This window comes from Cyclopterus lumpus, chromosome 10 (genome assembly GCF_009769545.1).
Source record: "Cyclopterus lumpus isolate fCycLum1 chromosome 10, fCycLum1.pri, whole genome shotgun sequence".
Lineage (NCBI taxonomy): Eukaryota > Metazoa > Chordata > Actinopteri > Perciformes > Cyclopteridae > Cyclopterus > Cyclopterus lumpus.
The window spans coordinates 14,871,525-14,885,663 of NC_046975.1; the positions used below are offsets into that span (position 1 = coordinate 14,871,525).

The 14,139-nt window shown below is 39.7% G+C and overlaps 3 protein-coding genes across 3 annotated transcripts; all 3 read left to right on the forward strand.

The window, feature by feature from the left end:
* Positions 1-2,826: 2,826 nt before the first annotated feature.
* Positions 2,827-4,914, forward strand: LOC117737582 (LRRN4 C-terminal-like protein). Its single transcript, XM_034543632.1, has 2 exons — positions 2,827-2,941; positions 3,757-4,914. The coding sequence occupies exon 2, from the start codon at positions 3,759-3,761 to the stop codon at positions 4,545-4,547; it is 789 nt and encodes a 262-aa protein (XP_034399523.1). The 5' UTR covers positions 2,827-2,941; positions 3,757-3,758; the 3' UTR covers positions 4,548-4,914.
* Positions 4,915-5,678: 764 nt separating this feature from the next.
* On the forward strand, positions 5,679-8,056 carry si:dkey-34l15.1 (thiosulfate:glutathione sulfurtransferase). Its single transcript, XM_034544348.1, has 4 exons — positions 5,679-5,785; positions 6,751-6,879; positions 7,087-7,249; positions 7,356-8,056. The coding sequence occupies exons 1-4, from the start codon at positions 5,773-5,775 to the stop codon at positions 7,408-7,410; spliced, it is 360 nt and encodes a 119-aa protein (XP_034400239.1). The 5' UTR covers positions 5,679-5,772; the 3' UTR covers positions 7,411-8,056.
* Positions 8,057-8,117: 61 nt separating this feature from the next.
* zgc:195212 (DUF4554 domain-containing protein) lies at positions 8,118-14,093 on the forward strand. The gene is made up of 14 exons (XM_034544349.1): positions 8,118-8,253; positions 8,466-8,589; positions 9,063-9,116; positions 9,200-9,312; positions 9,487-9,570; positions 9,676-9,731; positions 9,950-10,021; positions 10,219-10,423; positions 10,972-11,095; positions 12,432-12,584; positions 12,673-12,794; positions 13,181-13,291; positions 13,519-13,617; positions 13,720-14,093. The coding sequence occupies exons 1-14, from the start codon at positions 8,233-8,235 to the stop codon at positions 13,765-13,767; spliced, it is 1,386 nt and encodes a 461-aa protein (XP_034400240.1). The 5' UTR covers positions 8,118-8,232; the 3' UTR covers positions 13,768-14,093.
* The last annotated feature ends 46 nt before the right edge of the window (positions 14,094-14,139 follow it).

Genomic DNA, 14,139 nt, shown 5'->3' on the forward strand with positions numbered 1-14,139 from the left:
TCCCGCTGATAAGTGATAAGGATATGACAGTCGGAGGCAAAGTACAAGAGACAAAAAAGTCGATCTGCTGAATCCAGATGGTTGGTGGTCCCCGTAGACCTTTCACATACTTGTTTGTGTTTGACTTCTTCTTGTCCTCTTCCCTTATTTGAAGAAGAGAGCAACTCTTTCTTTTTCAGATGTACTCTGACCCATACAGTACATAATGAGCTCATTCATAGAAATAGCATATGAGCTTGTCAAACACTTTCTAACTCACTCATACAATATTGTTAGCTGTATTGATAACAGACTAATTCTGTGTTCACCCACTCACAAACAGAAACAGTGACACACTTTTGTTACCATATTCCCACAAATCACTGATATTGTGTTTGTATATATGTTTTCTCACGAGTGAATGTTGAAATTAATCACGTTGCTTCTTATAAGTCACAGGAACCTGTACCATCCAGTTAGAAGCAGGTTGTTGAGGCTTATCAGCTCCTGACGTTGAGGACCAGGGGACAGTCGGGGGGGAGATGGTAGTCTCATGCAGCCAAAACAACCTGAAACTGTAAGCTGGAAAAACTGAGGGTAGTCTTGAGGAGAAGCCCTCCTCTTTGATCCACATCGTCATTCTTTGATAATCAATATATTTCTGAATTTTCCTCTCTAGTGTGTTGTATTATCATTTATATTAAATACAGACTAACCAAAACATACACATATAAAGTCCAACAATATTTATAAATTTCCTGGGAACTATGATATGAAATAGATAGTATGATTAGTTAAGCATTTCAGTCTGCTCGAGACATCTGTCTCGAAGCAGCCACCCGGAACAGGAGAACACGGCTGTGTGTGTCATCCAGCCCGCAGACAAGATCATTCGGAGATAACATGCCCTCCATAGGTATGACAACAACATCAACCAAGAGGCCACCAACCAAGCTGCTGTATTATAAGAGTTAGGAGTGAGAATGTGGAGGAGCATATCAGAACATTTCCCAATCAAACACACATGGTATTGCCTCAGAACTTCAGCCTCTTTCCGAAAACCTCCCTCACCAACAACACATTTTACAATTTACAAAGACCTTCTCCCTTCTTCATTCATCTCTCGCCCATAATCCCTAAAAGCAAGCATAATTATTTCAGCATTTTCAAAATGAGCAACACTGAGTCATCAATATACTGTATGTGCTTCATCAAGGTGTGATCAAAAGCTACATATAAGCTACTCCTCAGTTTGTTCAAAGTTAAGTGGTTTGTGATTGTTTATGATTTTGGATTCCTTTACATTTAATCTTTATCTCTACAACTGTACAGAATATTTAAAGATGTACACGCACATTGTACATAAATTGTAACATATATTCTCCCAAATAAGTAAATAGAATGTTGTATAACACTCTATTTCCTGCTGTACACTGTAAGTGGCAGTGCATTTAAGCCGGCCTTCAGGCTTTATTCATCTTCCAATGATTTATTGTTTCTGTGCACTCAGCCCTTTTCCTGTGAACATAATATCAAATATTTTTGCCTTCATGTAAACCTTACAAGTTGATTTGTAGGTGCAAGTTGATACTCTCACAACATCTCTTAACTGTGGTCTGCTTTAAGTTATTGGTTTTGCTCCCCCAATAATGCATTGACTATATAACTATATAACCCAGCTCACTCTCTGCTCAGACACAAACAATGCTCATACAACCTGAGACACAGCAGAGCGGACAGCATCATCACTCATAGAAAACACTTTTTCAACAGCTTCTTCCCTGCCACTGTCAGACTGATGGCAACACAAAACCATTGAAATATGTCTAAGAACCCAACACTACCTCACTACACTTATCATGTGCAATATGTGACATATTATTACTTAAAACTATATCATTTAAAACTGTCTCATTTAAAACTGTATACCAAACTGTACATATTAGCACCTCTCTTGTCCTTGTACCCTTCTGTATAGTGTTTTCTTTTATATTTTTCTTTTTCCTTGTTATTACAGTGTTATTTCTGATCTGTTGACCCTGCACAAGATTTCCAATGTGTCTGGACTGTTGGTCTATAGGCACAAATGGCAAATAAAAACCTTGAATCCTTGAATCCTATATACATGCTTTTAACTCAGCTCGAATTTAAATGAAGGCATTTATTCTAGGAAAAAGCGGGTTGAGTAAATCCTTTAGGTTTTGAAGTTGAGAAAGAAGAAGGCTCCTGCTGTGGTACTTTTCCTCTCATGGGTGCATGTGGGTACTTTCAATAAGAAAGAGCGTGCCCTCTTTGCCAGCTCGACCCCATAAAAGGACGAGAGAAGAGAAAGCCTTCATCGTTCCCCTTCGGCTTGTCACAATGGGGGCTACAAGAGGGGGAGGGGGGTGTCTATAATAAATACACATGCATGCATTCCTCACCCCCCACTCTCAGAGGCACACATAAACACACTGAAGTGACTCAATGGCCTGTTAGTTTCCACAAGAACACCTGCAAAGTAAGCAGGAAGTTTAGCTCTTAAAGAAGTAATCAAAAACAGGACGAATTAAGCAAGCACATACTGCAACAGGTACAAACCTGCCTCCTGCTGCCAGCCAGCAAATAAATATGCAGCACAGCACACATGGCACATGGGGGCTCTGCACCCCCCTCTACTTAGGAACATTCACACAAAAATACCAAAGAAAAATAAAAGAGCAGCGACGGCTGGTTGCAAGTTGAGAAAGAGACATGAAAAAAGAGAGAGAGAGGAGAACAAGAGAGGCAGACCACGAAAGAGTAAAATGGGAGGGAGAGGCACTAAGGGGAGAACATGAGGGGGTGTTGAGGAGGAGGGGAGAGTCTGAGGGAAGCAACTTAAGACTGTGAGAGCAGAGGACTATAGTGAGCACACGGTGAGAGCAGACAGTGTGGGAACCGGAGAAAGTAAAGACTTGAAACGTCCACCACCATCAAACAGGTACACTTTTCCTTACTTTAAAGTCACATTTATCACAATGCTGATTTATGTTTTCACCAGATGCAAAACACAGATGCATGTGGATGTCTATTCTTAGAGATCAGTTGCATTTACAGGCCTGAAACAAATTATCTTCTGAGTATTAGGGTTATTTCCATATATTATTAATAACCAGAAAGTGTAAAAGTACAAATTCAGTCGGTTTCACACAGAACTCATCCGGCTTGGTGCCAGTAGAAAATAGAAGGGCTAATGGTGTCATGTCAATAGTTGTATTTCTTTCATCATCCTTATTTATCTTAAGATGTTTACAGGATGGAAACTAGAACTACACAAATGCTTGATTAACCACAGAGACATTTCCAAGCCATACACTTTGGTAAAATAGCCTCTTAGTCAACAAGCCAAAGTTTAAAGTCCTAAAACTCTCAACAAACCTTTCTTTAAAAGTCTCATATGTTCTATCTCTTACCCTTAGTACTCCTTGTTGCATTGCTTATTTCTGTCTGGTATTGTAACCAAGTTCTGTGTTTTGTTTTCTGTGTTTTGACGCAGTGACCACATTTCAGTCTCTTTACTCCAACTTATTTACACTTTAAATTCCTTCTCATAACTGGCCTCTAGGTATAATAAAATTGTACAAGGTCAATAGAGAAACAATGGTGAATGAAGGCGCATTTCCTTTCTTAGACTGACTTGATGAACATACTTGTTCACGGTGTTAAGGATTTGTTTAGTTTTGTTTTCTGTATTGTCTTTGCAATTACCAATATGTTTTTAATTAATTCTTATAATGTATCACTTTCTGTCCATAGAGATGACGTCGCTGCGTAAGAACCTGGCTGTGCTTCTCCTTTTTCTGAGTGCCTCGCCTTTCCTCCACTCCCACCTCTCCTCCCATGCTGCCTCTACTCTCCCTCCGGCCACTCGTCCTCGGATCATATTCATGGATGACTTAAGCTCAGATAACTATGAAGATGATTACATTGACAATGACAACAACAGCTTTCCTCCTGAAGTGCTGCACGCTGTGCAGACTACCGTACTCCAACAAAACCCGCAGCTCTGCCAGCACAGCCCCTGCTTGGAGAATCAGGAACCCTGCAAACTAATTTCAAAAAGGACTGGGTGCCTCTGTCCTGGGGTCAGCGGAGCCGATGAGCCTCCTCATGCACCACGCATCCACATGCTGCAGCCAATCAGTGAAGGGGATAACAGGGGGAAGATAGAGGTCCAGTGGTGTGCTCCATCTTCTGTGGTGTCTGTGTACAACGTGTTGATAGAGGGAAGTGAAGTCCTGGAGTTTCAGGAAGTTTCGAGACGGGGATTGATTGGATCTTTGGAAGTTGGCACGAAGGTGTGTGTGGAGGCCGTGAACAGTGCAGGACATAGTGTCCCCTCAGATTTCTCCTGTACGCGATACAATCCTCCTGAATTTTCTGACCATAAACTGTTTGCGGGGGTTATAGGAGGAGGAGTTGCCCTCCTTCTACTTCTCATCATCGCAGCTGTGATCCTCTGGAAGCATCAACTGCGTAAAAAGGCAAAGAGGGACTCTGCTGATGGACTAGGGAACCCTTCTTACAGCACAGAGGGGACTCTGTGATCAAGACTACTTCAGCACAGACAATTCCTCCCAGTCACACTAAATAGGCCCCTGGAGACAGGCGGCACAGCAACGGTGTAATCAAGAACAAAAGGCAAACATTTGTAGGGTGGTGTTATGATTGATCAGAATTAAGAAAGTGTTCATACTCCTGTTTCAAGGAATATGTAAACATATTGGGGAAAAGAGGAATTTTGATATTAGAATAACACTAACAATTGCATAAGTCTGTTACAGGTTTATTTGCTGGCAAATTAAGCTGTGTAGGTTCATTGTAGTGTTTTTTTCTATACTATCATGGTTGAATTTATTGTAGATATTTTTTTAGTATATATGTACTGACTTTCATAAGAAATTAAAACTTATTTTACTAAAAACAATATCTTGGTCTTGGTTAAATGTTTTTTGCTTTATGTGTTGTGACATACAGCAGGGTGACACGTGTAATTAACAGTAAAAACAACGTAAAGCTATAAAACAGCTTTAATGTGCATTGGTATCAAGTCGGTCCAAACTGTACCACACCCTATGTGTGAATTGATTTGGGTCGAAATCTGACCTCTTCATATTCGACCTCTGTCCTATATCTTTAATCAATGGCACAAATATCTCCCTTTAAGAAAGGTACTTATTCTTTTCCTGAGTTATTTGATTTTATGTTCTTCTCCACTACATTTCAGAGGGAAATATTACTTTTCACTACACTACATTTATTTCAGAGCTTTAGTTACCTTTTTTCTTTGCAGATTAAGGTTTGAAATAGACAAAACTATGCAGCACGATATAGAGTTGTTAAAATTAGCTCCACCTCGACCAGCTTCACATCACGAATTGATTCATTCTTATAATAAATCGATAACGTGCTGTTGAGAGTATATTAACCTATATTATAACACTCTGAAATGAGCCATTTTGCAGAGTGAGTACTTTTAGTATTTATACTTCTAGTACCTTTTACTGATATTTTTTGTTGAATTTTGGATGCAGGACTTTTACCTCACATAATACCATCCTTCCTATTATAAGACCAGTTTTTATATCAATTCAACTTGGCAACATTTATTTTGAAAGTCTTGTAAAAGCACAATTAGTAGGAAGTGGATTTGATTGGCTAACGACTGGAGAAAGTCCCGCCTTTCCTCTGCAGCCAATGACTGCTCACTAAACAATGAGAGGAAGAAGATGTATTTCAAATTAACAGCGTGTGAAATTACCAATAAGCAGAATGGCGAGCTCAGGTGAGTCTCATTGAACTTAACTCATAGAGTGAGACATAAATAGTTGCAGAAACTATTTTAACATTCCTAATGATTACTTGCTAGTGAATCAGTATCTGATTCACTAGCATCTCTAACGTTAGTTAGAAATCGCATCTCTAACGTTAGTTGTTGCATTAAGTTAACTATCTTGAGCACAGATTTAACCATCTAATAAATATTAAATGAAGAAGGAATCCTTCGTTATAAGAATATTAAGTTATTAATTTGAATGTCTTGAGAACGTCAACCCGGAAGCGTTCTGTGTCCTCGGGGAATGCCAGCTCGTTATTCAAGCAGCAAGCAACAAACCGGTTTCATAGTTCACTCTCAAAATGAAGCACAACACGACTGCATACCGTAACCTGTTACATCTAAGGTGACTCAGTGCATTGTATCTTTTGCTCCTAATATTTCAGAGACACACACACACACACACACACACACACACACACACACACACACACACACACTGTCTGATAAGAAAAAGTATGAGTGCCAACATGAGGGAGCAATCTTCTGGAGTGGAATGTAAACTGAAGGTGTCAGGAATTTAAAAAAATCTACATTCGCCCCTTTGTATCCTAACCTGGAAACACAACCCTTTCAATCCATTATCCATAAGCAATTTATTCTGTTTTGCTTTCATGATACTGCTGGAAATACTTCAACTCAAGATATCAACGCTTTCCTTTTCTCCAGATTCAACAGTTGTATACCTCACTGTATGTAACTTTTTGTAACACACGTACAAGAGTGGAGAACCACTACATTTCACACGTATGTTCATTAAGAAAAATATGTAGTTAAATCTTGTAACTGGCTGTTTTCTCACTTGTAGCCTAACCTGGATTTAAAAGATGTTAATAATACACTTGTATGGGAGGTTCCAACAAAGGCTCATCTTACTCTACAAAGCCTTTAATGTTTTTCCTCTCTCATTGCAGTCACCAAGGATATCTCCTTTGAGGATCTGAAAGCACTCCTGGGAAAGAGCAAGAATCTCTTGCTGGTCGATGTTCGCACTAAAGAGGAAGTGGATAAAGGACACATTCAAGGATCTGTTCACATCCCACGTGAGATCATTTTTATTCATTAACACGTAGGGGAAACACATATCAAGGTTAAAATACATACAGTATGTACCACTCTCCCATAATGAACAGTGAATTTATTTTGACATCAATTTTACCACCTATCATAAACCTTCAGGCCAAAGTTCTCCTGAATGTGAGCCATCATCTATTTCATCTGAAAATATGTGTCTGCCTTTTTTCACTCAGTTGATACAGTAGATGCCGCTCTTTTAATGGCGCCAGATCAATTCAAGGCCAAGTACGGAGTAAGCAAGCCACTGTTTGATGCGCCAGAGCTGGTGTTTCACTGCATGATGGGCTTGCGAGCCAGAGCTGCCACAACCAAGGCCTACGAACTTGGATACGTGAAGTAAATAAGTTATAGGTTGCTATACATTACACACACAGCCTGTCTTGCTTTTATGACTCCTGTACACCCCCCCCCCCTTCCCCCCTTTTTTTGTCTTCTGTTTCAGTGCACGAAATTATACCGGAGGATACAAGGAGTGGTCTGAGAAAGAGAAACAGTGATTTGTGTTGGAGGAAAGTTTCATATATAGTTAAATTGTGAATTTAAAACCCAACAACATCTTCTTGTACTGTTTTTCTTGTAATATTTCATTGTATTAAGATATATGACTTGTTATTAATGTAATACATTATAATATCTTCTCAGATTAACGTGTATTTGTGGGGATCATTTCAGAGAGCTGAATGTCTAGACATGCAAAAACAGGAGAGAAAATACACTTTATGCTAAAAAGATTTGCACAGTTGTGGCATCCAATGTTGTACAAACAGACGTATACAGAAGAAAAACACAGCGAAGGAAGACGACTCAAGAAAAACAACTTGTGACTGGGCCTTCAGTAAAAACCATGTCCTCAATAGATCCTGTAATGAAAATATATTGAAAATTATGAAAATACAGGGCAGTAACTAACGTGCAAGATTTGTTTTATTACTTTGCAGTCAATTCTTTTTTTTAAATTGTATTTGATTGGCATATCTTCTGTTTTCGCAGTGTTTTTTTTAATGTTTTTTATTTACTTAATTTAGTTTTAATGACCATAAACATTTAGATTTGGCTGGTGGAATCGGACCTCAGTATTTCTAAATTCCTGACTACTTTTAGGGCGCTTTAAGGTGCCTGATTACAATAAACAATTCAACGTTTCATGTCCCCAAATGTGTTATTGATTCAACAGACGACCTCTGTGGTATATTGCCAGCTGCGATATTGTGTGTGTATTATTTAGAAGGGGGGCGTTCCCTTGTGACTGCATCGGGAACAAGCACGTGCGCAATCTGAAAGCCGATTCAGCGCGCGCATAGTAGTTCCATTAGCTGAAGATGCTGAGAGAAATACAGCAGGTAAGGTAAATGTTTGAATAAGTGCTATTCCAGCTAGAAACATATCGTATGTACGTAAATAACATTGTCTAATTGACAGTTAATCTCTGCTCGTAATTAAAATGGCCAGTCATCTCATGTGTGAAGCTAGCTAACATAACATCACATATAGCTATATATAGTTAGCTGTAGATTTCACGAGCTAAAGGTGTGGTGCTTAATTACCACTTCAGGTGTTGCGGTTGGTCATGTTTTTGGGAAAACGGAACCAGCAATGTGGTTTAAAGACTGCAGGAGGGCTTTTGGTACTTCTGTGGACGGAAACGGGAGCTTCTGGTCAAAGTATGAACTGCACTGGTAAGTTTAAAAAACACCATCATCTGAGCTACTTCGTCAAGTCGAACTACCAGTGGAATAAAAGGGCCCTCACGTCATCCATAGATGTCAATCAAAATATGTGCTTCAACATCTGTATATTCTGACAGGAAAAAGCTATAAGGCCTCAAATGAATAGTTCCAATATCAGTGTAATACATTTGAGATGGTTTGAAGTAAAATGGCAATGCTAACGTTAGTAACCATCCATATATAAAAAAAATACATTAACATTTCAGATAAAAATCTGCAAGATATGGGGGAAACATATGTGATGAATTGGTGACATGGCAGGGCTGCATTTAGACTAATTTAAGCCTGCATGTGATTTGCTGAAAAGAAAACCACAATATGGATGAAGGAAGGAATGTGACTGTTGCCATCAGCTGTTAGGATTTCTAGGACATATAGCACATACAGCAAGTGTTATAACACTGTTCATGTTTGTGGCGCAGTTGCAGCTGCTGGTCCCTGGTGCACAGGAATTGAAATGAAAGTACTCCAACCTGGTATATACACACGAGCACCTAACATAATCGCACATCTCCATCTTCTGTACATCAACTCCTTTTACCACTATCAGTCCTCACAGATTTGAAGGAGAGCATGTTGGCCTGTACGCGATCGTGTCCTCAGCCTGATCCTGAAGAACTGTGTGCCTTCACTGACATGCATGGTTCTCTCAGATTGCTGCTGTCTTTTCAGGTACAAACTACTATTACTGAGAGCCTTAGCAATTGTTTTATTCTCACTAAACTGATCCAAATGTCAATAATTAATGCTACACTTTTAATTTGATATATTTTCCTTAAATGTGATGAGCGGTAAATTATCACAGCAAGCCTGTATCATCTATGTCTATTTCTCTGCACTGTACAGATGAAAGATGCAAGGCTTTTCGGTCCAGAGTGCTGCGCTCGTATAGAGGCGTTCCTGCACTCATTCAGTTTGGCTAATGCAAGGGTACGATAGATTTCCACAGTTTTTATCCAACATGTGTTTTTTTAAATTGGCATCAATCATTTTTTAAATTGGCATCAATTATTTTACCGCCCTTCTTTTTCACAGATCAAAATCCACTTTAAATTCAAATTCTGTCAGCAGAGCTTCCAGCGAGACTTTAGGTATGGATGCCAACTATGCAGGCAAAGCCTAAGCTTCTTTTTTTATCGATTATTTCACTCAAAACCTGCCTGATCAATTCGGCAAGGATTCATTTAGTCACGCTGCATTACGCAGAATGTATCTATTAAAGTCATGAAAGTATGAAGCACAACGGCTATTGTATTAAACTCCCTCACGCCTGTTTTTGTGAAGTGCTAACGGGTTCATATTCTTACAGAGTGAAGTTCGCTAGAAGAGTTGCCTGTGCAACCAGACCATCACTGATCCTGGATGTCACATGTAAAACACAGTCAGTAAAGCAGTTTTCAGCATTATTTCATGTGTAGTTGTCGTGTGGATCAATTATGTCTTACTAGTAGAGAAGTAATAGAACTCAGTAGTTATGTAAGCAAAATAACTATATTTTCATCTATTAATGCAACAAAAACAAATATACATATGTCTACTGTTTATAGAAAGTGATTCCCTCCCTCTTTGGGTTTAAAGGCCTCCAGAGTGCGTGAAGAAAGGATGTTGGTGTCATGGAGGACACCCTGTCCTTGGAGGTAGGTTGCCTCTCAGTATCCCACCTGAAGCCATGGACCATGGCCTGTTTGGGGAGCTCAGTGTCCAGCCTGTCGCTCTCCTGAGCCCTTGTGTGCATCAGTACCCCAATCTGGCTACACTACTCACCGACATACAAATATCCTTTGCTGATTTGATGGCCACCGTATTGCGTCCCTGCTCATTTCAGATGACGTGGTTCAGCTGTCTTCATCAGCTATGACTTCCAGTGCACACTGGGACAGTTTGTGGCCTGAAAGCAGGGATGAGGGTCAACTCCTCCACCGCTCTCTTCGAATTGGGAGTGAGTCACTTCTCCAAACAAAGGAGTTCAAGTATCTTAGAGTCTTGTTTACGAGTGAGGGTAGGGGTTAAGTTTATGCTGGAATAGTTTTGTGAGTTTATGCTCAAGATAAAAAGCCAGTTTATTGTCTTACCTCAGCACGCGGGCCAGTCACGGCATAAAGCGATTGGCCTGTTGTCGGTTTGGGAGAGTTAAAAAAATGGTCAGATGCAGTCCCTCTTCCCTTGGGCGAGTTCCAATCCCTTACCCCAAAGTAATACGCTTTAGGTAATGACCAAAACATTAAAATCTGACATTTGGGGTGGAACTCATTATTGAACAGTTGTCGACTCAGTTGAGATGTTTCGGGCATCTGATTTAGATTAGTTTTCCTTGACATCACATGAGTCCAGGTTTTGGTATGCGGCCCTAGTAATGTTCCTGTCACAGGCCCCTCCACCGTCCTCCAGAACCTCCCTGCTCATCTGGACCTTCAGGAACTGGGCCTGCATGGCCTTCACTGCTCCTCCTTCAAAGGTACACAATAACAACTAATGGGAACCACACATACTGATGGCCAGTTTACATGTTATGTAATTAGCTAAGAACATTTTGTCCGGCCTGAGTTGAAGACTAATTTCAACCACCTGTGTTAGCAAATGAGCACACAGCCCTGGTCTGAAGCTGCCTATAACAACTTTATTTGATCACAAAAGGCTCATGATTTAAATCATATGAAACCACACAGAACATTGGACATAGAAAAAAGAACACATATCACATAGTTACAAAACCCTTAAAGGAACAGTACTCAGAGAGAAAGGGCTCCAACACTGTGTCTGCTAATCTGGGCTCCAGAAGCAAAATGCACTGCATTTTATAGACATGTCTCCTGGGAATTACGGCCACATGCAACCAATCTGCACTCGCCGTTTATTGACAACAGTTCTGATGCAAGAAGTAGTTCTGCATCATATCACAAAAACCTTCTCACAGCACAGATTTAGTGTTTGGAATGTGTTTGAGTTGTAAACTGAGGGCTACAGTTTCCATCCGGTCTTAAACTAGACATCAGTATTTACATTTGTCACATTTAACTTTGACCATGTGTTTCCCTTACCTTACCTAAGTGGGTTTAGTGGCCACTGTCGATGTCTGACATTTTTTTTCAACTGCAAAATTCTGGCACGTGAATATTCTTTAGAATAGTTGGATTCTAAACCATGTGTTAGAAATCTCAATTATGCCGACCGTGTTTGAGACCCTCTCTCTAAGCTTAATCATCACTGAATAATCTTTGTATCACTTATACAATTTGACTGAATTCTCAGAAACTGTCCTTGCATCCGTGTTTCTTGTCCTTACACATTTACACAATGAATCACGCAAAAAAATCGCAGGTCTACATAAACCACAAGTAGCTGATTCATTCACAAGATAATATAAACTAAAACGGGTCCCATAATACAAACTGATCTATCTTTGGCTGCTAGAGAGAATATCCAGTGTGACAAATATTATATTAGTGAAGTTTGATTTACTGTAGCCTGAAAAATTATTTGTTTTAAGGTCAGAATTGTTGTTACACCTAGGAAAAGATTTTGGAAACATCAGTGAACTCAAGTTTTACAACTAAAGTTATAAAGTCAAATGTTGTAAGAATTATTTGCCCAACCCAAAAGGTGTGTCTTCCATTGCAACAATGTTGTGGACACATTGTGATAGTTAACCCTCTGTTGAACCAGTGTGCCTTCAACCAGTGTAGACTTGCAATGTTATCTGTTTACAGTTAATATCGTCACTAATAATCATGTTGTCCTTTAACTTACTTTTTAATGTTATACTTATATTTGAACATTCTCTGCCGATCTAGTGCAGAGGGGTGGCACTGTGTACACAGTAGAGCAAGAGAACGCTGAGGATCCAGAGCAAGAATCAAGTCTTCCCCTCATGCAGCAGAGTCTCCTGCTTTACCTCTTCCTGCAGCACAGTGACCCCTTCACCTACCAGCTCTCCGATATGATGGGTGAGAGACAGCTGCAGGTATAATCCCCGAACGCTGCATTAAATTGGTCTTCCTTGCTTCTTTTTCTGTGTCTGTGATCTTCCCGCAGCCACCGAGGTGCTGATAGAGCACCACCTGGAGGCTATTCTGAACAACAACAGGCAGGCAGTCACAGCAACCCTGCAGACAGAGCTAAAGAACTCACTGAAATCCCAAAAGGACAGAAAAAAGGCAAGCCTGCCATACACTAACTACCAGAGAGGAAATATTTTATTTTTATTCTATACAATTAGTGTGTATTACCTCAACAATGAACTAATCGATCCAGAAAATGTCAGTTTATTGTTGAACGATGTCAGACATTTGTATGTTTCAGCTTCTCAAATCTTAAATGCTGCTGCTTTTCAGTTTTTTATTGAATATTATAATATCTTTGGGTTTTGGCCTGTTTGTTGGGCAGCATATTTGAATTTGAAGATGTCACCTTTGGGCTTTGGGACATTGTGATGTTATTAATTTGTTCATGATATTTTAAACAAAATCAAATTAATTGGACAAAATTATCGATTATTAGAGTTATTGATTTGGGCCCTAATAGTATATGTTTGGGTGTTCAGGTCCAAGAGAGGCTGCGTTCAGCTGCTGAGGTGATTCTCACTTCAGCCATCAGTATTGTGAGCTGCAGCAGTAACATGGACTTCAGAAACGCTTGTCTGAACAGCATGAAGGTCTTATATTTTACATTTGTTGTGCATATATTTATAGTTAATTCTAAAATAAAAGCTATTCACTTCCACAACTCATATTTGACAAATAAGCCACTGGTAAAGATGTAATTAGATTATGTGCTACACAGTTAATACACATGTTACTTACAGGGATGTGCATGTATATGTGTTGATAGTGTGACAGAAGTCAGACATGCATCCATAATATACACGTATGTGTTTTTCAGGTGCGGAACAGTCACGAACTGTCAGCCTCCCTCTGTGAATCACTAAGGAGGGTGACATCATGGAAATTCACTCCCAGGAGCAGGTGCTACTCAGCTCAGGTGAGTGGGGTGTTTGTTGTTCACTGATACCAACTAATTACTATAGCGGCACTTCCGTGGTTTCAGACATCACAATCTAACACCACATTTTTACTTTCACAGATGGAAGACCCCCCTGACGGGGATGAGCCCACCAGAACAGAAATATGAGCATGTCTACGTTCCGGCTGACGGCGGTGGAAGCAGTTTTCACTGAAATTAATATTTGTTGTTGCAAGTGTGCTAGGAGTGAATGTCGTAAATGTGGTGGTGATTAAAATAGCTACTGAACATCTAATTATAACATATATGCTTTATCATAGTTCGTTTTTTGGCACCAGATGTTCTTTTTAAACACAGTTCTAAAATGGAGAAAGTTTCATTTCTTATCTGAGATAACCCTGAGATGCTTTTTCTATATGATTATGTACCCCTAATTAAACATATGGTACACAATAACATAACAATCTGTTTAATACCCTGTGGTTGAGACACTATCGAGGCTGCTGTACGGTACTGTAGTTCACACTATGTGTGTGTGTG

Excerpts from the sequence above, each read along its gene's own strand:
- zgc:195212 (XM_034544349.1), top strand. The coding sequence starts at position 8,233 with ATGCTGAGAGAAATACAGCAG. Across the intron at positions 8,590-9,062 it reads TCAAAGTATGAACTGCACTG|TTGCAGCTGCTGGTCCCTGG; the intron begins GTAAGTTTAAAA and ends TTTGTGGCGCAG. Across the intron at positions 9,117-9,199 it reads AATGAAAGTACTCCAACCTG|ATTTGAAGGAGAGCATGTTG; the intron begins GTATATACACAC and ends CAGTCCTCACAG.
- LOC117737582 (XM_034543632.1), top strand. The coding sequence starts at position 3,759 with ATGACGTCGCTGCGTAAGAACCTGGCTGTGCTTCTCCTTTTTCTGAGT.
- si:dkey-34l15.1 (XM_034544348.1), top strand. Across the intron at positions 6,880-7,086 it reads AGGATCTGTTCACATCCCAC|TTGATACAGTAGATGCCGCT; the intron begins GTGAGATCATTT and ends TTTTTCACTCAG. Across the intron at positions 7,250-7,355 it reads TACGAACTTGGATACGTGAA|TGCACGAAATTATACCGGAG; the intron begins GTAAATAAGTTA and ends CTTCTGTTTCAG.